The following is a 22,904-nucleotide window of genomic DNA, read 5'->3' on the forward strand; positions in this document are numbered from 1 at the left end:
TTCTCTAAACGTACAATTCTCCGATCTATTTCATTCGCGGCGTGCTTTTGCTATAGAACTGTCAAATAAACAAAACAAAACAAACAAACGGAGTGTACGAAGAAACACTCCAAAAATTGACCTAAATTGAATCAGGTACGCACATACCCAATCCTCCTCATTATCACACCATCTCTATTCTTCTAATCCCTAACTTCGTTCCTCTATTCACCCACATTATACAACGGTAAACACATTTATCAATTCACATGTAAGTATGTTTGTATAACTCTTGAGGTCTGATATGTGTGTGTGTGTATATATAATCATCTGCTTATTAAAACCATCTTTTATCATGATTAGGGTTTTATGATTAATATATATAATTTTATCTTTGCTTAATTTTTATGATTTGTTAAGACTAATCGAACTTCGAATCTTCGTGCCAGTATATTAAGTAGTCGGGAGGCTGAGGGTTTTTATAGTTTTTTTTTTTTTGCTGTTGTATTGTAGGAAGAAATGAGTTGGTTAGCGTGGTATATTGCGCAGTTTTTGATTATTGAATTGCATTATGTGCTTCTAGATAAACAGAAGAGAAGTATGTTGTGGATTAACACTCTCAGATGACAGTATGTACTGATTGAAGACTGGTATTAGTGATGACGGACTGTGTTACTGTTCCGTCACATATGAAGCTGTTCGTTGGCAGGTATTGTGCTAGCGGGAATCGTGCGAGTCTGAAAGATCTGCACCTTGAAATTCCAAGGTAACATTCTTTGACTTGGTCTTCAATTTTACTACTCCCTCCGCCCCCCTCAATTGTTTACATTGAAGGGGGACACGGAGACCAAGACAATATATGGAAAATGAGTAAAGTTAGATGAAAAGTGGGTAAAGTGGTGGGACCTATCAATATTTAATAATAGATTTGAGATAGTGGAGGAAAGTAGTGGGTGTAATAGTAGTTTTTATTGTTAAATATGAGATAGTGGGGGAAGATAGTGGGTGTAATGATGAGAAAAACTTACTATTTATAGTAACGTAAAGAAATGAGAAGGACATCCCAAAATAGTAACTGTAAAGAAATGAGAGGGACAGAGGGAGTATCAACGTGGAGGTTTTTAAGCTACGGGTCTTATACATGCCTTCTAGAAGTACATTAGTCCTTACGTTGTTTAAGGTCTTCTCACCCCTGAAGTTAATTACTTCGTTCCTTTTCAGTTTTACGACTAAAGGTCTACCATTACTTTACTAATAATTTTGCAATGTTTTGTTGTTTTAGGAAATCGTGTGCTGCTATTTTCAAAGCTAATACTCTCTCTTCAGTAGGCGTCTGCAACCCAAGTGCTTTTCGTATCACGAATCCTAGATTGTGTAGAAAGGAAAGCCCAAATAAGTTCCATTGTTTTGGTACTTTGATGAACTCTAGTGGTGTGATTACTTCTGATTGGATTCCTATAGTCGACCAAGTCCTTCTAATAACCAGTGTATTTCTGACGTATATGGCTGGAGTAATACCTGCTGATAAGTCTCTCTTTAATCCTCAACAAAGAACAGCAAATGACCGTGTTGTACCAGATGAAGCTTCAGTTTCTGGTAGGTAAGGAAGGTAATGAGATTACGTTTGTTTTGTATTAGATTCGAGTTTACTCTATCTGTGAAGATATAGTTACAGTTATATTTTTTCCATATGCAGGGAAGTAAATAATGATGATGAAGCTAACTTAACATTTGCATGGGAGATTGTGAGGAAAAAGCTCTTTGATTCCTTGAATATTATTGAAAACAATGGGAATGCAGGGAGTGGGGTAAGTGAAAGTGGAGCACAAAGACCTGCAAGTTTGTTTGCCATTGCTGAGGCTCCCAGATTTAGGTTGCTGTTGGCTTGTTTTTATCGGCTCAAGGAAGAGGCAGGCATTGTCTTCATCATTTTCTTGCTCTGTATTCACACTATGCACTAATATAAAATTTTAAATATCTTTCCAAGGATTTATATTTTCACATATATGTATACATTGAAGTAGGAACTAGGATGGCCTTGGCTCTTTTATATACTTAGCAATTAGGGGGGGGGGGGGGGGGGGGGGATTGAAATTTCTAAATATCATTTATAATTGTGCTTAATTTGTAAACCTATAGGAGTATTGTGTAGTTTGTGAATGTTCAATTCTTCTATAACATAATAGACCATGTTGTGTGTGGGTTTTCAGGTCACCGATGTATTAGGAAACTCATCTACATTACAAATGGTTGAGCCACAGGTTGAGTTCTCACAAATAATTCAGAAATCCTGTGAGCATCTATGCATTGATTGGCTAAAGGAGGAACTTTCCTTGAAATCTAGCAATACTGATGTGGTACTTTCGAAACTAGCCAATCTATCTTCTCATTGTGCTGCTAATAGATTATTATGTGTTATTACTATAATCGAAGTCATGATAAAGATATCAGATCTGTTGGTGGCAACTAGTCTAAAAGTTAACTTTTGTTTCCCTCTTTCCATTTCTCAGGGGCGTCTTTCTGTTTTGGGTGACAAGTTAAATGTATACGACTCCATTATACAGAGTATTGAAATTTTGGGCAAGAAAGATCTATATGCAGATCTGATTGGCATACTTAGATTCGGTTCTTTAAGGTAAACTTTTTTAACATATAGATTGTAGATGTGGACATGTTGCTCTATACCATAGGACTTTCCTGTAGGATCACATTAAGTTACAGAAGACATTGCTATTGCAACCCTTGATTTGCTAAACACTACACTTTACATTGACATTAAGTTTTGATTTTAGAGGAAAGAGGTCATGATTGGAATTTTAAGGAGTAGAGGCAATAATAAGGTCTTATTCTTCTTTAAATGTAATACCTGTATATATGAATAAGCATCAGAATAAAGACCAGAATATGATTAGCGAAATCGTATATACTTGATCTGTGCTGACCATCATGGATTGAAACTGGGCTGGATTCTGTAAATGTCGTCATAGCTATCAAAAGGCAAAAGAAAACATTCTAAAAAAATCCTGGATGTTTAAGGGAAGAAGAGGCTGCTTTATGGTTTTTTAATAGAACGTCAGGTTTTGCATAGCTAGTCATATCTTCAAAGTGATTTGCACGTGTCTTGTAAAAGAAATCTATAAGTAGACTGAGTTTGTTGCCTGCCGGTAATGGCCGGCGGGACCGAAATTGAAGCATTTTTTCATAATTGTTATCAGCAATTTTTCGTTTAGTTTAGGATCGGTATTTATTCTAGGATGCAGTATACATTTAAAAGGTTGTTATTAAAGCACAGAAAACCTTTTGTTCTTGAAAATAATTTGTCACAATAAATCTTTTGAACTAAGTGTTGCCCTTGCAGTACAGAGATAATAGATTATAGATATGATGGCTCCATCTAAATGTTTAGATGATAATATATGTCCTCATTATAAATTACTTTATTTATTGGTGGATTTTCATACTTTATCTAGCTGTCTATGACAGGAAGGATAGCTGTTACGACTTTGATTTCTTTTCCTGTCATGGTGTTTCTGTGTTGGAAGATCTAGTGATTTCAATGGCTGATGGTGTTGCAAGTATGTATGTGGAGCTTATATCTGTTGATGGCAACATGTCAGATGGTATACATAGCCTTGGTCTGAGTTTGTGTACTTTGTCGACTAGAGCACTTCAAAGATTACGAAACGAGGTACACCACAATTTACAGAAAAAATAGCCTTGGCCTGATGGTATAAAGGCATAATCTCTCTCTCTCTCTCTCTCTCTCTCTATATATATATATATATATATATATATATCTGTGTGTGTGTGTGTGTGTCCTATGCAATATACAGGTGATTTATAATATTTATTCTCATTTATTTATGGAGAATAATGACCCTGAGGTTGACCTCAGGCTCAGGGACTTGCATGAGGTTAGATGAATTTACAATACAAATTCTGTAATATCTAAAATAGCCATTTTGAGGCTGAACTCAGGATTCAGGAACAACAAGCCCTTATCTATATTTTAATATTTAATTTTACTTTAATATTTAACTTTATTCTAGAATATATTTGTGTTAGAATCGTGGATTTAAAATTTATTAATAGGTATATGGATTTATTTGGATTAATATGTTTCTACGAGACCCGTTAATATTAGTTTTCAGTAATTAGGTCCGTTAAAAACATAATTTAAAAAATAGGCCCAGGAGATGTTTTAAGATTATAGTATCTATAGGGGTTACAACTAAAATAGAGTTGACCCATTACAACAAATTTGAAAATAAAAAAGCCTGTAAACAGGCCCAAATACTAACCGACCAAAATTTTAAATGTTTCAGCTTTAATAGTATAGTGTAAATGGTAATGGTATGCTTCAGTAGGAATATACGTGTTACTAACTTTAAGGCCGAAGATATTAATGACAAATGCCACTTGTTTACTTTAAACCTTGCCAATAAAGAAAGTAATTCCAGTCTTTTGTCCATAAGAGGTAGTACTGCCTAGTTTAACAGAGTGTGCATACATTAGCTGGATTCTATGTGGTTTCAGACCCTATATTAGAATGAACTAACAAGAGATGTATTTTTTCCGATGTTAATATGCTGTTGATATTTACTTGAAACCTATATGGATTATACTGATTACCGCAAACTTAACCACTTGTTATGTACATGAGATATGGAGGATAGAAGTATATTTTTGGATTTACTTAAATGGTTATATGGTTTCTTAACAGGTGGTTTTGAGTCAGTGGTTGTACCAGAATATGGACTCAGTTGCATCAATGTATGAGGACAGGTTCGATCTTCGAACACTTGAGAGTCGAGTCATTCAGAATTCTAGCAAGGGTGAGGCTAATGAGTCAAGTTGGTGGAAGAAACTTGGCATGTTGAAATCTCGACCTGTATCATCTCCATTATGTTTTGTTGTCATAAACTGCATCTCTGTGCCTGTCAAGCGCACCAAAGAGTTAAGGGCATTGACTGGGTGGTATGTTTCGTATCTTTTCTGTTTACTAGCTTGCATATTTATGCTCTGAGTTGATGGTAGAAACTTGTTACCCAATTCACTTGTGTAGCTGATTCAGAAAAAGTCCATTAACCAAATCATCATTCTGAAAATGGTCGGGAATGGTTTACAGAAATTAGAGTTGTAATGACTGAGAGAGGGGGGGGGGGGGGGGGGGTAATGAGAAATTTCATTGTAGTTTTGTGAAATTTTGCTTTTAGTGAAGATGCAAAAGTTCAGTGGGGAATGTTTCAGCACCCCCAAACATTAATTTCCTGGAATTTGGAATGTTTTATGACTAGATGGATCTCTACTACCAGATAAAGCAACTTCAGTATGATATGTAGTATTTCGATAGTATCTATGGGTTTCTGTACAGGTTTTCCTCCTGCATATTATCATTTATCAATGCTAAAGAAATAAATGGAAGATTGTCAAAAATGCGTAGAGAAAATATTACAGATACAGTTTCTGTAATATTTTGTTTTTGTTGTTTTGTTTGTCAATAATCAAGATTTTTCAGAGGCAGTTGCTTGTGCTTATTATTCATGTTTAGATTCGTCAAGGTCATGATCAGTGGTTGGGTAATGTCTTTATTAATGATATCGTTTCTGTCTCTTGAGAAACCAATCATCTAGATTTACTGTCTACCAGTATTTGCCATACACCCCCAACCCTGTTTCCTCTTTACATTTTTCTGTATAATTGAGATGAACACCTCATTGTTGAGTGAGTGGATTCTAGATTTTCTTCAGTAAATATGTTTGTCCAGTCATTGTTGAGGACATGCATATATGATCATTCTATTTTCTCATTTAAATCTGCTTCCAGTAATCCAGTTCTGGAAACCTTTTGTAACGAAATTGTTGAAGAATTAACATTCTTCTTTCATTTTATTTGGCCTCTTTATATTTTTCACTTGGCTTATTGATGCAACTGCGAATATATTAACTGTATCTGCATTTATGTTGCAGGAGGTACTACTACAGTCTTTTCCTTGAACTCTTTGATATTTCAATGCCATTAGTTAGAACCGTTGTCGGAAAAGTCAGTGAAGCCATCTCATTTTTTCTAGTTTGCCTTATTGGGAGGTCGCTGGGGCTCATTTACACCGGTATAAGGCAGTCCTTACGATGGAAGTGAAATACATATCAAGGACAAGTAATTCATTTTGTTAATTAGAATTATTTTGTCATATTGTTTTCGCTGGAAATGATGTACAACATATGATCGGACATATCGTGGCTGTCATTTTTTATTTTTTTTTTAAATGTTTGCAAGTGTAAAAGATGAACTTTTTGAGATGAATTGATAACTTGTTAAAGTTGGCCACAGGTACATCAGGTAATAAATAATTTCCAACAGATGAAGGTGAAGCACAACAAGCACAGAAACTGTTGCACTACCCTTGTTGCAGGACTCTTTTAATGGCAAATACAACATGCTATCAGAACATTCGCCACTTGTATTTTGTATCAAAATATTTGCTGTATGAACTTGTTAATGAAGTCTGCAGAATAAAGTATTTAGTCAATAATTTAATCAAGCTCTGTAGATTGCTTAAAATTGGATTATGCATAAAGAATATATTCAGGACTTTTCTGGTTTGATTACAATTTACTTGGCATCAAATGTCACATCTCCCGGGAAGAAAAGAGATGTAACTGGAACTTGGTTAGGTATTCGATTGATTGAGAAGCAAAGAAAAAGATGGCTCTTATTTGAAAGGAGCTACATATTCAAAAGACAACCAGAAAAACATAAAATGAAGAACATGACACAGAACTCCCTGTTCTGAGGGTATTGACAAAATGGAAATGTGTCGTAACTGACTGTGATCCTTTTCATTGGTCTGCAGTACTCTTCCGTTCCTCTCATTTTTTTTATAATTGTTTTAACCATTTGACATGTTTTTTAAATTTTTTAAGAAAATGCATAATTTAGTTTTTAAATTTTCTTGTTTTGTATAAAATCTTAAACAACATTATATTTTTTACTCAAAAAAAAAACAAGATTATATTTGTGTTTAGATGAAAAAAATTAAAATAATTTATAAAATTATATTTTATACGTCCACAATGTAAAGTATACGAAGGTATGAAGGTATGGAGGGAGTAGCTATTTCCTGCTATTGCTCAACAGTTACATGCCTAATGATATAATGAATCTCGCTCTAATAAAAATCAAACTAAAATGAAAACAGGTGATTTATACGTTTTTAATCAGTTATTTTTATATGCAAATATGAAATCACTGATTTTTACTACCGATACGTCTGTTTCATCTAAAATATTATTGACCCTAATTGGCTGGTGATTGTCTGTAAATCTCAACACAATTTTTATACAGCAGGAAAATATGTATGAGATTTTGTGGACCATATATGCCTGTCGGTAATGCCAAATGTTCCTGTTACCAAAACACGGATGCTGTCTAGTGATGTCACAACCGACGCAATATATTATATACCTAGTGCCAACTTTAGTTTTTACTACTAAAATAAATTAAATTTCAAATCTCGTTTTTTCACACTCACTTTTTGATCTGAAGCTTCTTCTCCCCCCAAGTCACATCCCTTTCTATACCCTTCTCTTCTAGCTCCTGCTGAGTCCTGTCATTTCTTCTTATTATTCTGTCTTCTGAAACAAGTTATACTGTTATAGTGGTGAATATAGCTTGCTGGATATTAATCTCCCCTGCCCTCTTGCTGTCAAATTATTCGATATCATACCATCTTACTCATTTTATTTCTATTAGTCCGTAATTTGGTGATCATTTTAGCGGTAGATTGCATGGCGACATTGAGGATATGTGCTCCAACAATTTTCCAGGACTCCACAAAATCGAAATATCTCGTGAAATTTCTTGTTCTTTCGATCATTTTTCTGAATCACTTTTGCTTAATATCATCTGATGATAATCCGCCTGTTTCGGAAGTTTCAGCAGCTGTGGCGGTCTCGTCGAACATTCGTGCAGATATTAAGAGGCAACTTCACTCATCCGCATCACCAGCTTCGGTGAATAGCTTAAATAGGGAAAAAATTATCAGCGATCGATCTACTGTAGCAGCTTCATCTGCAAAGCATGGCAGAAAAGTTGAATTTGAAGGAGAGGCTCATGAAGTTCCGAGTGGTCCGAACCCTATTTCCAACAGGTAAAAAAAGATACAAGACTACATGTGCAGTAGCTGAACCACGATGAACAAGTGAAAGAATGAGAGCTAGCAATTGGCGCTGTTTTACGATGTACCAATATAAATGTTATCACGAAGAATCAAAAGAATGAGAGCTAGCTAGCTTGTCTTTGTTAACGAAATTTGTTGTACCTCTGTTTTAAGTCGTTAGCATTGTCTAATTTTCCTTTTTCCACTTTATTTTTTTCTTCTACATATGTATATAATGAGGTGACGAGACGAGAACATGTACTGGATCGGAAAAAAATAAGGGTAAGGCTGCGAGGCAGCAAGTGCGTTTATAGGGGATATCTGGTGATTCTATTGTTACCGGAGGTTTGTGGTAATAAGAGAATATGGGAGATGAAAAACGACTAGCTATGCAGCGCCAAATATGAGGCAGATGCTGATCAGATCTGACATTGCTGGAGTTTAATTTTAGTGAGGAAAAAAAAAAGAAACGGTAGCTTTAATTTGGTTCAGTTTTACTGGTAAAACTCTTTTGCAGACTTCTTTTGCTTTGAATTTGTCCTCTCAGTCAGCACGATTTTCAACAAAGCTAATAATCAAACTCCAAAGATATGAAATGCATACTGATACTATTCTAACTACGAGCCACCGATATCAGAATAATTATAGCGAACTCAGGCATCAGGCTATTCCCTTTTATTGGCCAATCATGCATGTTGGCCATTCCTATCTTCATGAACTACTTATTCATATAATAATCTGGTAAACCCTCTTCTAATATCTTAAAATCTGAGCTAGTCCCTTAACATGATTTCAAAACTCACACTCAGTTCAACTTCTTGCGACCCTTAACATTCTCATATGATTATTTGCAATTCCTAAGATTCTCATATTTAGAGGGTGTTTGGATGGTTGGTGGGAATGAGAATGGGGAATGGGAATGAGGGGTATGGGAATGGGTAACCCAAGGGGTGAGGAAGGAGTGAGTTACCCATCAAGAGGGAATGAGGTTCCCATTCCACACAAAAATTTTGCTAATCCAAACACAATGTATGAGTATGAGGTTCCGATTCCCGTTAACCGGCCTCGTTAACTATGAACCAAACACCCCCTTAATTGTGGACATGAAAGTAAAATTATGCTATCAAACTGGACATCCTGATTCACTCTCAACCAAAAATTTGGATTTTTAAGTTCGAAAATGTTAGAATAAACCATTCTTCTTGTACGGTTGTACCAAATAATAGTGCTACTCAGCAAGCTTCCTTGTAAGTTGAGTAATGTCCATAATTTTTACTTTAAAAACTACTTATAAATAGTTCCCAAAAACCATTTACAGGTAGGGATGGCAAACGGTCGGTCGAAACGGGTTTTGTAAAAACCAAACCCGAACCCGATTTTATATTATAAACCCGAACACGAACCCGAACCCGAAAAACCCGAACTATGTAAACCCGAACCCGAACCCATCGGGTTTTATTCGGGTTCGGGTTAACCCGAAACCCGAAAATATAATTATTTAAAAAAATAAAAATTCAAGATTCATTAGTTTAAAATAAAAATATTACAAATTTTGAATATTTCAAAGCAAATCATGATATATAATCACTATAAAATCATATGGCCCAATATTTTGCAAGGCAGTAACATCACCTATCTGCAGAACCAGCAACAATGTAGTTTACTTCGTAGATGATTGAAGAACAAAGTCACGTTGCTGCCTCTGATCTAGGCTTTGTATTGTAATATAGGTCTGGAAACTAAAGAGTGTAATGAAGCGAGCTAATCAGATATACACACACACATACACTGGTTTCGGGTCGGATTCGGGTTCGGTTTAAACGGTTTTCGGGTTTTCGGGTCGGGTTCAAAACGGTATGCCATAAACCCGAACCCGACCCGAAAATAGTTCGGGTTTAAAAATTAAACCCAAACCCGAACCGAAACCCGAAATATTCGGGTTCGGTAAAACCCAATCGGATCAGTACGGATCGAGTATCCATCGGTTCGGTACAAATTGACATCTATACTATACTATTAAAGCCGAAACATTAAAAGTTTGGTCGGTCGGTACACGGGCTTTTATACGGGTTTGCGATTTTTGGGCTTCAAAACAAAACACAAAAAAATCTTTACACAGGTCTGATCCTTATAATCCAAATTTTATTATATATCCGATGTCAACAAAATAAACGAATGGAAGTCCAAACTAGGTGATCACATAGATTAAACTGTATTTATAAGATATCTTCAAAACCCACAACATCTCATCTTAGGCAAACTCATAAACAAAAGTAAAAAATAATTTAACTATCAAGTAACCTACAAACATATCTCACTAAGTGCTAAAAATAATTTTAAATACATACTAACATGATATATGAAAAATATTTCGTAACACCAAATATTATCTTAATATGAAAAAAATAATTGGCTACAAAAATCAACTATGATTAAAATACAAATTAGAATCCATATAGAATTCAATTCCAATCATTAAGGTAACCTTAGTAACCAAATATGATTAAAATATAAATTAGAATCCATATAAAATTTAATTTCTTTTAAATCACATTCATATTTATATAAAGCGTATATTATGAGATTTAAGTTTAACATGAAATTTTACATCCTCGGGAAAGGATAACGGGTCACAAGCTACGCTCAATACCGATACAAGCGCTAAATATTTTAAAATTTATTTTAATTTTTTTAAATCGTTGGGTGTGTTCAGAAATAATTTTAAAATATAATACATAAACTTTGAGGGGTCACAGAGTTAAAATAGATGTTAGAAACTAATATACACACAATTACCTTTCAAACATTTCAAACAGTTAAAGTTAACGGCTGTTTTTAACGAATGTGTAGGTCAGGGTTACAAACTGAAAACTATTTGAAACTTAGGGTTACAAACTATCACGTTTCAAAGTATGAGGTCTGATTTGCTAATGAGCCAAAGTCGGGGTTACAAAGTGCAATAAGCTCTTTTTCTAAACTAAAGAGTATGCTTATAATGTCAATACTTACTTTTATTGTTACCTGCAATTATATTCAACTATTATTTTTTAGTAGCCGGAAGTAGAAAAAACAATCTCTAAACATATATTGTCCAAAAACAATATGTTATTGAATGAATATAAGATATTTGGAATGATGGTGGCTTTGAACATAATTGCTGAAGAAATTTATTCGAAGACATTATTTGGGCCGCTAGAAGGACCACCTATTTGCATATGTCCATATCCAAGTGAAGATAATCACCACCTCTCTGATGGATATCCGATCAAACCGGAACAAATACATGATTATCCATGTCTTAAGTGCAAAGTAACCCTGCTATTTGGATGCCTTTCAGCTTATCTCACACCATCTATTCATTTCCATCTAGACTTTTATTGAGATCGATTCCTTAATCAACCAATGTCTACATGAAATTACTACTCTATCTTGCATGTATTACTTTAAATATTTTGGTTCATATGATCCTTCTATATTATAATTGCAAATAAATTAAAATCGTTACCAACAATATTTCTTCATCACAAATCATGAATTTATTTCAACTGTTAAATAACATATTTATTTAACTACGTTATTCTATCATAATTTAATTTTTACAATAAAATTATTTAAATTTAAAATATATACAATAAAATAACAAATTTGTCAACCGCCCGTGCATTGCACGGGTTATAAGCTAGTCTCTATTTACACGCAATGAGATGAAAGAATCAGCATAAGACGTGAGGCAGAAAAGTTATTCATAGACAGTACTATTAGACACAGACTAGCTGCCACAAGAATATTGTACAACTCTGTTTTCCGACACTTAAAAAATTGTTATCATTACAAGTTTTTAAATTTAAATAAATATCAAATAAATCGTGAATAAATCATTACTAATAAAATATTTTTATATATTATTTATTTAGTTTCTTATAATAGATGTAACGAATTTACGAGGTACGACTTACGAAAATATTAAAAGACACAGAAATACAGAATCACATATATTTTTGTTTTACCAAATTTTAACTTGTTTTTTACATTTATTTATATTCCCAACAAACAGATGTTCAGATTTTCAAAAAGAGTCTATGAAGTACATATAATCTTTAGGTCATCTGCACAGCGCATCAGAAACCTCTCATAAACCCCAAAAATGGCAGCTCTTCAATTGCGTCGTTTCCGTCAAATCTCTCACTTTCTCCCCTATTATTTCCCAGGTTTAACTTCTATTTCCTTATTTTATCATGTTTTTTGCTGATTAATGTTTCTTATTTTTCATTTTAATAGTCAGTTTGCAATATGTACCTGAATCAGTGAATGAACCTGAGAACATATAAGTGGTTTGTGCTTTGTATAATGCTTATTAGTGATTTGCATTTGATAATTAGGTTATATATATGGATCGTCAAGGCGAAACAACGGCTTATACGCTCTCCCTGATACATTTCACAGTGTATCATGTCCACACATTGCTGACGTTGCTAAAGAGAATTGTTTCCATTCGCGGAGGTGAAGAGCTTCGTTTTTTCTAGTCAGGACTTAAAATTTGGTTCCTCTGTGTATATAGATGTTACTTCGATATTTAGTGGTGTTTGCTATTATGGATTGTTAATGAGATAAATCGTAAATTTAAAATCTCGTTACCATATTTGATTACATTATGATATGCTCTTTCGTACTTGTGATATTGAGAACCAATTTCGAGTATGTTATTAGATCCGGATAGTAGTTCTCCCTGTTCCAGATTTTTTGACAAGTGTATGATCAACTACTAAGCTATATATATATATATTTAACCCAATCAGTGATATGTCAGTTCACAATGGGTATATTTGAAGAGAACTCTCTTTGATGCGTTGAAATTTGTGGCATGGACTACTTTTCTAGTATGGCAGTGGTAGTTTTAAGTTATTAAAAGTTTTGACATACAATTGGCTTCTTTCAGGTTTTCAACTTTATCTCGGAAAAAGCACAAGTCTCTTAATGAAGATGGTTTTTTATCATTCATTGCTTCTAGTTTAGACAAGGTTGAAGGTAATTTAAATCTGGCCTTTCATAGATTTTAGTTCCTTCTTTATGCTCCAAGTCTGAATACCTTATATTCGTCTAATGCATCTAAGCAATATCTGTGGTGTGCATAAATGGATGGGAATATTATGACATTATATGGTGATATGATGCTATTATGCAACTGATTAGATACTCATAATTATAGTGTACCTATTTGCAAATTATCTGGGAAAAAAGTTGTGCCACAGATCTTCTGTCTGAACACAATGCTTTAGTTTAACATTTGATGTGAAAATAGGCCCTTCCCATCACTGGTTGAACAAATCTGAAGATAGCAAGGAGATACTTAAAAGAGATGGAGTTTTTTTAGTTCTTGCTGGTGCATTTTTGGAGGAACCAAGCAATGAATCTGTGATCATGATTAAAAATGTAAAAGCACTTCACCAGAGGTAGAGGAATATCATTGACAGGTTGCTCTTAGCTGCTTAGATTTTAACCAGTCTTATATTCAATGTAACACATTAATGAATCTACCTTGAATGCTGTTGCTGTAGGTATCCTACAGTTCATGTTATGGGTTTTCAGTCCTGCAAGTCCATTTTTTCTGATGCTTTTATTGTGCCACTACTCCAGAGCATGATGAGAGAATTCATTACATTTCCCATTCTACTGTCAACTAATAACTTCCCGGAGGTGCGATACAAATTTTTGTTGGTCTATAGAAGTTTTAAAGTTATAATTATAAATAGCTTCCCGGTGCATTATGTTTATTAATCATTTCCTTTGTTAGTTTTTCCCGAGATTATGCTAGTAGTAAGTTCTGGAGCTATCTGTTGTGGATTGGACTGGCTCCCTATCGATTGTGGCCTTCTCCTTGCATCTGCGTGGTCAAATTGTACAATTGGAGCATAGTTGTGATCAGTATGTGAGTTGTGGTATGATTGACTTGTTTGGAAAATGTGGATACCAATGAGCTACAGGTGTCCAATAACTTAACAGTTAACATGAATAATTCACTGCCTCCCTCTGGCCACTATGAAGAGAAACTGCAGCTCGTTTTAAACAGATTAGGGAGGTAACGCGTCTCTTGCAGCTTGTAGGTATCCACATTTTCCATACATATCAATGAGATCATAAACAACATTAGCATCAATACAATGCTCCATTTACAATTAAATGTGCACCCAGTCTACATCATAAATGGAACAGCCTGCACTTTTTTGGACTGTTATTTCACTTTATATATATAATATAAAAACTATAAGATGACAATGGCAGATGGAAGTGTGACAAAAAATCTATACATCTTTAGACTGTAACAGCGCACACTTTTTCAAGCTGTTTATTAACAATAAATAATAAAATGTGAAACTATAAAGTAACAATGGCAGATGAAAGGGTGACAAAAGTTCTATATGTCTTCACTTAAAACCTCAAATCCAGAGGCAACTTTCAACATTACGAACTACGAAATTCCAATATACCAAAAACCAATATATCCCAGCATAAGCTCAATGAACTTCAATGCAACCCTTCCTTAAATAAAATAGTAGCCTTAAACAATTACGTTCATGTGATGTACTGATGTATTGTTTCTCATGTTTTCCTACGAGAACCCCACTCTTTGCTAATCCACTGCACGCATTTCAAATTTTATCATAGTTTGTGTTTCTAGGTGTTAAAAGGGGCATGCTACATAATATGTGAAGGTTTCAAACGCCCTCAGATCTTTTATGAGAAGGATGTAGATATTGGATTTATTGATAAAGGTATGCTTACTCTTTATTTAATTTGTTTAGTTCTATTAGGGAATTCTGCATAATTTATGTTTATTCTATTTCTCAGTTTATTATTAGAACTTTTTAGTACCCAAATTTTGCCATTGCAGTGTTATAGTTGTAGCTCATATTATATTTGACAATAGGTATTTGTGTTGTGGCATATCAATCTTCTTACTCGACCATTATCTTGGTAACTATGTTCAACCATCAAAACCGCTGATTTTTATACAATATCTTACCATCTTTATCCAAAATGAGGGTTTTATTTGATGTTTTATACGTTTCTTTTGTTGTAACTCTTCTCATTGTTCCAATTAGGGATGTGCATCGGGTCACTTCAGTCCCCGGCTTTGAACCCGAAACCGATCTCCAAACCCGCCCCGATCTCTGAATGGAGAGTTTTGTACTCTGAGAATTCTCATCCCGAACGGGGAACAGGGTTCCCTGTGGGGAATCGGGGAATTCTTTTTGAATAAAATTATATGATATATATTTTCTAATATAGTTTTTGATTATAATTAATTTGATATTTCGTAGTATATAATAGTTTTTCACTTTTATACCATATTTTTAGCATCAATTTGAATCAATATTTATATTCATAATAAAAGAAAAACTTTAAATTATAATTAATAAAATTTAATGATTATATAAAGTTACACACATACACACATACATATATATATAATATACTCCCTCCGTCCCTTTGAATTCTATACACTTTCCTTTTCGAGATGTCCCATTCAATTCTATACATTTCAAAACTTTCCCAAAATAGTAAAGTTTTATAATATAAAAATCCCACCCACCCACCCACTAACTTCATCTACTTTTCCAAATCTATCACTTAAATATTAACGGGTCCCACCACTTTACCTACTTTTCTTTCTCTTTCTTATTACTTTACAATACTTTATACACTTTTCTTAGTCTCCGTGCCCAATACAAATGTATACATCCCAGAGGGACGGAGGGAGTAATATAAAATAAGATTTTTATTAAAGATGGGGGTCGTAGAATTTCGGGGCTGGGAGACACTAGTTCCTAACCTCGCCTCAATCCCCGATTTTTTTATAGAATGTTCCCCGTTCCCTGCCTCGTACCCGAAAAAATCCCTGATTTTCAGGTTGGAAAAATATTTCGGGGTCGGGCGGGCGGGGAAAATGCCCATCCCTACTTTCCACGCCTTATTTCCTTAGCTTTATTATTAAAATTCAATTGCTTACTTTTGTGTTCTTTCCCCTGATGTAATTACTGCAGTCATCAAGGAATTAAATTTGCAACAACACAATGATAAGTCTGTTAATAAATTGCAAAGCAGTTGGGTAAAGCCAATTCACGTCATCCCAGAACCATATTGTTGCTCTTCTTTGCAGAACTTATTTCTCTACTTCCCAGGTAAATGTTTTGCCCAGCAGTTCAAAATTTTCTACATGACTCTTTTAATTTTTAATTTACATTTTTACTATATTTTTTGGTCTGCATCTGCATGGTACTTTTTCTTACCAAGTCATTGCACTTAAACATTTGGCATTACTGTATATGTTTCATTACATTATCGTAATTAACAACAGCAAAAGGCAACATGCAAAGAGTCTTACTTTCTTGCTGGATTTAATCACATGTCTTTATTTAACACATTTTAGCTCGATAGCTGTACACATCTTTCCACAAAGTTTAGGTATGAGTATGACAGCAAAAAGGGTGATGGAATATTGAGTACGTAGATTTCCTTACATAATTCCTTTATGTATTCTGTGGTAAAGAAATAATAATTGACAACTTGCTTGAGCAGAGATATTAATTTCAACTGATATTTTGTTAAAGTATGCTTAATGTTACATGTTACTTAAACTTGGCATTTCCCTATTCGGAATGTTTATTCCAGACCACAATATGGAAATGTACTATTATCAACTGTCTGGAGTGCATATGCGAACATTTCAAGTTACTGGAACTGTCAAACTTTATCTATTTTAAGAGGAACTAATCATTCATGATATCTGTAAAGCTTTCTGTGTCATTTGCTGAGTTTTGGTGGATGATATTGTATCTTACGGTTCTCCGAATATGTGATTTTGCACTAGTGCAGGCTGCATTGCAGTTGATGAAAGCAATGAGCGATTGTTTCTTTCAGACAGCAATCATCATCGCATCATTGTATCAAATGGAAGTGGAGAAATTTTAGAAAGTGTATGTATGAGGTTTCTTGTAATTAATTCATGCTGCAACAAATCTTGTTTAATGGTTATCAAGTTCGGGACCTTATCCATTCAGTTAACATATTTAATATCAGATAGGGGCTTCTCCCGGTTTTGAGGATGGCGAGTTTCAGTCGGCCAAGTTAACAAGGCCAGCAGCTTCGTTCTATCATTCTGCCGAGAATTGCTTATATTTTGTAGACTCAGAGGTATATACTAGAATCTCTCTACATTTGCCAACCTGTATGGTCTTCTCAAGTTTCTTCATTTGGATTATGTATGCGGGGTTGCGTTATGGAGATGGCATTGGGCCATTTTAAGTGTACAACTGATAACTGTATCGAAATGTCATTCATTATGCTAATTTTTTGGCATTCTGGTTGATCCTCCATGTACTAAAATAACAAAGTTGCAACTTCGACTGTGCCTAATGGAGATATGAAGCAATGGAAGAATATAGTTTTTGTATACCTACACATGTATATGTATATGTATATGTATAATTGTATATGCGGAGAAAAATCTGCCCCTCCTCGCACCTAGATAGAAATTTATACTCTATATTAGAGCTAGTATCACGTGTCAAAGCAGATAAAAGGTTGTAGAAGTCAAAATATAAAATCTGAAATTAGGTTATGTCTCGTATTTGCTGGGACTTCAAATTATTGTGGATAATGCAAGGCACATACTGGTGATGGGGTTTTATGTTTATATCAAGTGTTCGTGGTTGCAATTGCTTTCAATCGGGCAAGCTTTTTAGTAAAAGAGAATATATAGACGTATATGGAAACTTGAGTAATTAGGTGTGAAGGTCTTAACAGTACTTTTCACCAGAATAGTTTTTTCCAATTGCTAAATATGTACAAATAAAGAAAACATTATACAATCCATGTTCGCCATGTTTACGAGCTACCATCTCTTAAGAACCAGATATGAAACTATGATATAAAACTGGAGACATTGAATTGCTTTATGCTGCCCAAAAGACTAAATAACAAATGGACTTCTTTTTGGGAACAGGAAGTCTCACCTATTTACACAATCCACACATATATAATTCAACTTCAACTTCAAGATTTGCGAATACTATACATGATGAATATCCTACCCTGATACCCTCTAAACTACTTCGTAGCTGACTCAAACTTTTTTTTCATGTTAAAGCATGGGTTCTCTTGGTATTAATTGGTTTTTACTCATGAATTCTGACTCTAAATTCTCTTGCCTATATCTTTTGTTGGTTTTTATTATCTGTCACAAAATTAATCACTCCAGTTTTTCTGATCAAACCTATATTATCATGTTACTGGATTTTTTCACCATCAAGAACCATGCCATCCGGAGAGCTGACATGGAGAGAAGGGTTGTGGAAACATTGCACCCGACATGCAACATTAACAACAAAGGACACAGTTTATGGAGCTGGTTTGTTGACAAGTTTTGGCCTAGAAATGATGCTGTCACAAAATCTGATACTTACGATTCAGAAACCTTTTTGTATCCTTGGCACATGATGAAATCTGTTGATAACGATCTCTATGTTTTTACTCGCAGGTAATATATGTTTTACATTAATTAGTACAAACAACTTTAAGTTTTTTCCTACTTCAATATATATTTAATTTAATATGGGCGCTAGTATATAGATTTATGATCCTCCTGCAAAAGAGTTCTCTTAAAATATTATGATTATATCTGTTTGACGAGGGCTTACATGCCTCTATCCCTCTACTTGTTAGCAGTGCTGGCAAGTGATTATATTAGCTGGTTTTTCAGTCGTTCGATCAATACTTTGTCATGTTCGTGTGAACATAATATATATGCATGTCTTTTACAATTTATACTTTTAACAAAGTGACTAGCAGGGATACACATTCCAAACATCATTCAAAAGTCTCTTGGTGTGTTTCAGGCTGCGATTCAAGCAGATGAATGAATTGAAAGTGTAATTAATATTTTCACCGTCCAAGAATAAGTAGATATACAGATAATTGTGTGCATATAATAAATTTAATTAATCCAGCAGCCAGACTGAGAACTTTGTTTTTTTTTTTTTTTTGCAAAATTTAGAATAGAGAGTTATAGACATCTCAAGACTGGTGCTACAGCAGGACCATGTCGTGGTAGTGTTATTTCTAGTTATTAGATGTGGTTTATATTATTTATTATGCTCAGATAGGTGTCAGTAGTTATGCTATTTTATGTTAAAAGCTTGTTTGCAGAAAGTGATTGGCGACATACAACTGTTTGGCTGAAGTCAGCATAAAGTTAACCTTCTTACTGAAATTTTGAAGCTTCTCTTGGATATTTTTAATATGAATGATGAGTATTTCAAGACTTAAAGTTGCTCAATATATTAATTTTAAATTGCTGTGCTATTCTCCCTCATTTGTGAGTTCGAGAAAAGCAGGCGAAAAGCCAATCATATTTACAATAACATAAATTTAATGGAAATTTGATGGAGGGATTGTTTGGGCTCTTCACATCTGTCATAAATTACAAATATGTATTTTGATATGGAGCAATGAGCGTGTAGTGTGCTTTTACTGATATTTTGTTTTACAGTAAGAATACTTACAATACTAGATCATTTGCAGCTTGCAAACTCTATGGATTATGGATCTGGCTTCTGGGGCTATCAAAGATGTTGTCAGAGGTATAAAATTTGTCTCTTTTTATGGCTGGCATCTGCTTATGTAAATGTCAATTTCGGAACTGTGTAACTTTTCACATCCCTGAAGGATTTCCAAAAATATGGGAGATATGTGGACCGATGATCCAAGAGAAGTCAGCCCTCTTGAATAAGATGCCATTAGAATGGTTGCAGCAGCAGGTTGGACCTAACTGTCCACTAGAGGGTGTTCAATATGCGAGTCTAATGTCGTCAGTGGCCACATTTCAGGACCATGTAGTTGTCTGTGATACAGGTTCAATTCATATATACATTACTCTGTTCTTTTCTTATCTCATTGCATGTACCTTTGAGTTCTAATAAGAATGTAATTTGAAGTTGGTCAGCGACTGTTAAAACTTGATAAGACATCTGGATCAGTTTCAAACTTCCAGTTCTCAAATTTTGGAATTCTTGGACGACCTTACTGGTGTTTATATTCTCTGGAGAGAGTTTATGCTCTGTAAGTAAAGTTTCTATCGACATTGCACTTTTTGTTTTTTTATGGTGGATCATTATTAGTACATATCTGAGATTATCTGCTGATCTTGCAGCGGTGATGCACAGTCTTCTTGTCGAATTGATCATATGCAACAGTTCAGCCTCTTGCCTGGTAGTTTTATGATCAAGTTTGATTATATTAATGGGCAATATATGTGAAAATGGAATTCAATTTTCTGAACCGTCTCTACTAGGCAACTTATAATGCTCAATAATTTTTCTATTTTTTTTCTCTTTAAAAAATGTGCCCTTTCTCTTTCTTAATAAATATACTCTATGGTTTGTTAGTGCCTTTAGATCAGAGAGAAGAACTCTATTGGTAAAGAGACTTCAAATAAGCATTTAGGAAACCTAATATCGTGTGCTCAGATTAGCATTTGAAGTGTATTTGTTAAGTTCGGACAGCTGGTAAATATTAGTGAGATTTTGAATTTGTTCCCTGACATTAACACACAAGCACATTGTAATGACAAAGACAAGATGCTATTTTTGACACATCATGCGGCAATCTATAACGTCTTTTACTTTCTGCAGGTAGAATTGACATTCAATTGATTGTCGATATTCCAGAAGATACTGTTCTTGTAGAGCCCATAAAAGAAGATTATGTATGGTTCCAAGCCAGAGGGACTGCTACTGTAGTACCGGAGGCAAAGAAAAAGGAAGAATCTTTGGAGAAGGTTTATACAAATACAAGTCTTCAATTAATTGAGATATCAATAGTTTTCTTTACACTTGTTTCTGATGCGTTCACATCAAATATAAAGTAAGAATCCTACTATTTGTTCTGACCATGGATTTATGCAGGTTGGTTTGGCTCAACAGTGGTACGATGAATTAGATGATCTTGCTGCACTGACACCTGAGGAAAAATTGAGCACAGAGAAGGAAGACATGATTTCTGATGGTGAAGTTCAAGATGGAAGAATTTGTATTAAAAGTGCCATAAACACAAGCCCAGGGACATGTGAGGTATGCTTCTTTTTTTTTCTCCAAGTGCATGCTTGAAGCTGTTGGTGTCAATACAAGCAAGCTAGAATAAGAGATCTATTTAAAATGATAAAGAAGTGACTTTAAATTTTTGCAAAGAACTGTCTGTTCTGACAACCGAAGAAAAAGAGGTTACGGGTCTTTTCAAATGCTGATTTTCTTTTTACTGTTATCTGTAATTTGTAAACTACATTGGTACTAGCTTATATCCCGTGTGTTGCACGAGTTACATATAAATATATAATATTTGTTTATAATGTATATGTAATGATTTATAGGTTTTTAAAATAAGTAGGCCTCAAAGCAGTATTTAAATTAGAATAGGTTGTTACTTATTATTTTGTCATTCATATATAAATTTGGTTAATCATATAGATTTTTAAATTATTATGCCTTAGATATTTATAGTGTTTTAGAATTAATAGGACAAGAGTTTAAAACTCACGAGACCCGTAAAATGGTCCAGGTACCAGAACCCAAGTACTGACCTACCCAAAGTATTAATGTTTCAGCTTTAGTAATATAGTATAGAATATATATATCCTTCAAACTTAAACAACTTGAAAACTGAGCGAATGAGTTGGTTGTACACATAAATCCTGTATTCACATGGATCCTATTTAAAAAGTTACATGCAGTTAATTTCCTTGTCGTTTCCAGGCATGCCTTTGGTTATTTAGGGGCACCTATATTAATTGGCATATCATGAATCATTTATAAATTTGACTAATTATTCCAAGCTGTTACAAATTCACCAAGCCCCTTTTGATGAGGTTTTACACCTATAAGCACTTGATCGCTGTTAAGAATGCAACATATTTTTGTTTATTAATCTAGAACTATTTGACCTTTTAAAATTAAATTATGTTACATGTAAATCTTGTAAATTGAATATTGCTTTAATTATGAATGTGTAATTGATGATTACAGGTTATTATTAGTGCGGCTATTTATCTGAAATTGAAAATTCTTTCTACTTCAATTGATGATGATCGAGAGAAGTATGCATCCAGAATTGCACATCATCTAAGTAACAAGAGTGGCAGGAGCAGAAAAGATCAATGTCTCCAGCAGCTATTGACATCAAACGCAGATGCCCGAGATCTAATTTTTATGAAGCCTTTAAACGTGAAACTTCTTTTTGATTGCCTCAACCATCCAAAAGCAAAAAATTCGAAAGATATCATTTTAACGAACTCCTCTGTAGATGTTAATGTTACCTTAACTTGAGATTCAAACTTAGAATTTGAGTCAAGTGATTGTTGTAACTAACCACTGTTGTAAAAAATGGTTATATTTTTGGTCTTACAGATGAGGAATATAGTGTTTGAAGCTACGGATTGTTCTATTTAGTACCTTTTGGTTTCGTATTACACGGATATTGTTAATGAAATTATGTGATGATACTGATAAGTGACAATATACTTGGTTTGTATCCTAATGATGTTCCAAGCCTTTGATGGTCTAGTTTTGCTATATAAACATTGGAATCTTGGATTGTACTTGCGCGGAACTTACTAATTTTGTGTCATAGAGTCATAATTGAATTGCATACAAGATAGACGATAGTGATATAGGCATGTTGGGCCATATTTTTTAAATAAAAATAAGGATATTTTTAT

General features: G+C 34.1%; 3 protein-coding genes across 8 annotated transcripts; all 3 read left to right on the top strand.

Annotated features, from left to right (window-relative positions):
- Nucleotides 1-6,516, top strand: LOC108223677 (uncharacterized). Of its 5 annotated transcripts, XM_017398051.2 has the most exons (10): nucleotides 93-250; nucleotides 563-745; nucleotides 1,262-1,579; nucleotides 1,676-1,889; nucleotides 2,190-2,336; nucleotides 2,490-2,614; nucleotides 3,463-3,667; nucleotides 4,703-4,956; nucleotides 5,949-6,135; nucleotides 6,310-6,516. In XM_017398051.2, the coding sequence occupies exons 2-9, from the start codon at nucleotides 639-641 to the stop codon at nucleotides 6,115-6,117; spliced, it is 1,539 nt and encodes a 512-aa protein (XP_017253540.1). In that variant the 5' UTR covers nucleotides 93-250; nucleotides 563-638; the 3' UTR covers nucleotides 6,118-6,135; nucleotides 6,310-6,516. The 5 variants fall into 5 exon arrangements, with proteins under 5 accessions (XP_017253542.1, XP_017253541.1, XP_017253539.1 ...); XM_017398053.2 differs by having other exon boundaries at nucleotides 1-135; nucleotides 5,949-6,338; XM_017398052.2 differs by having other exon boundaries at nucleotides 76-226; nucleotides 5,949-6,338.
- A 1,250-nt stretch (nucleotides 6,517-7,766) lies between these two features.
- On the top strand, nucleotides 7,767-8,132 carry LOC108221677 (CLAVATA3/ESR (CLE)-related protein 44-like). Its single transcript, XM_017395540.1, has one exon. It carries the CDS (start codon nucleotides 7,767-7,769, stop codon nucleotides 8,130-8,132), a length of 366 nt encoding a protein of 121 aa, XP_017251029.1.
- A 4,060-nt stretch (nucleotides 8,133-12,192) lies between these two features.
- LOC108221678 (uncharacterized) lies at nucleotides 12,193-22,630 on the top strand. Of its 2 annotated transcripts, XM_064093346.1 has the most exons (17): nucleotides 12,193-12,345; nucleotides 12,517-12,637; nucleotides 13,074-13,162; nucleotides 13,437-13,587; nucleotides 13,693-13,831; nucleotides 14,814-14,907; nucleotides 16,180-16,317; nucleotides 17,012-17,112; nucleotides 17,216-17,329; nucleotides 18,448-18,674; nucleotides 19,718-19,776; nucleotides 19,862-20,047; nucleotides 20,131-20,254; nucleotides 20,346-20,404; nucleotides 20,827-20,972; nucleotides 21,100-21,264; nucleotides 22,213-22,630. In XM_064093346.1, the coding sequence occupies exons 1-17, from the start codon at nucleotides 12,282-12,284 to the stop codon at nucleotides 22,510-22,512; spliced, it is 2,277 nt and encodes a 758-aa protein (XP_063949416.1). In that variant the 5' UTR covers nucleotides 12,193-12,281; the 3' UTR covers nucleotides 22,513-22,630. The 2 variants fall into 2 exon arrangements, with proteins under 2 accessions (XP_063949416.1, XP_063949417.1); XM_064093347.1 differs by lacking the exons at nucleotides 12,193-12,345; nucleotides 12,517-12,637; nucleotides 13,074-13,162 and having other exon boundaries at nucleotides 13,469-13,608.
- Nucleotides 22,631-22,904: the final 274 nt, after the last annotated feature.

The sequence above is a fragment of the Daucus carota genome, chromosome 5, assembly GCF_001625215.2.
Source record: "Daucus carota subsp. sativus chromosome 5, DH1 v3.0, whole genome shotgun sequence".
Taxonomy (NCBI): domain Eukaryota; kingdom Viridiplantae; phylum Streptophyta; class Magnoliopsida; order Apiales; family Apiaceae; genus Daucus; species Daucus carota.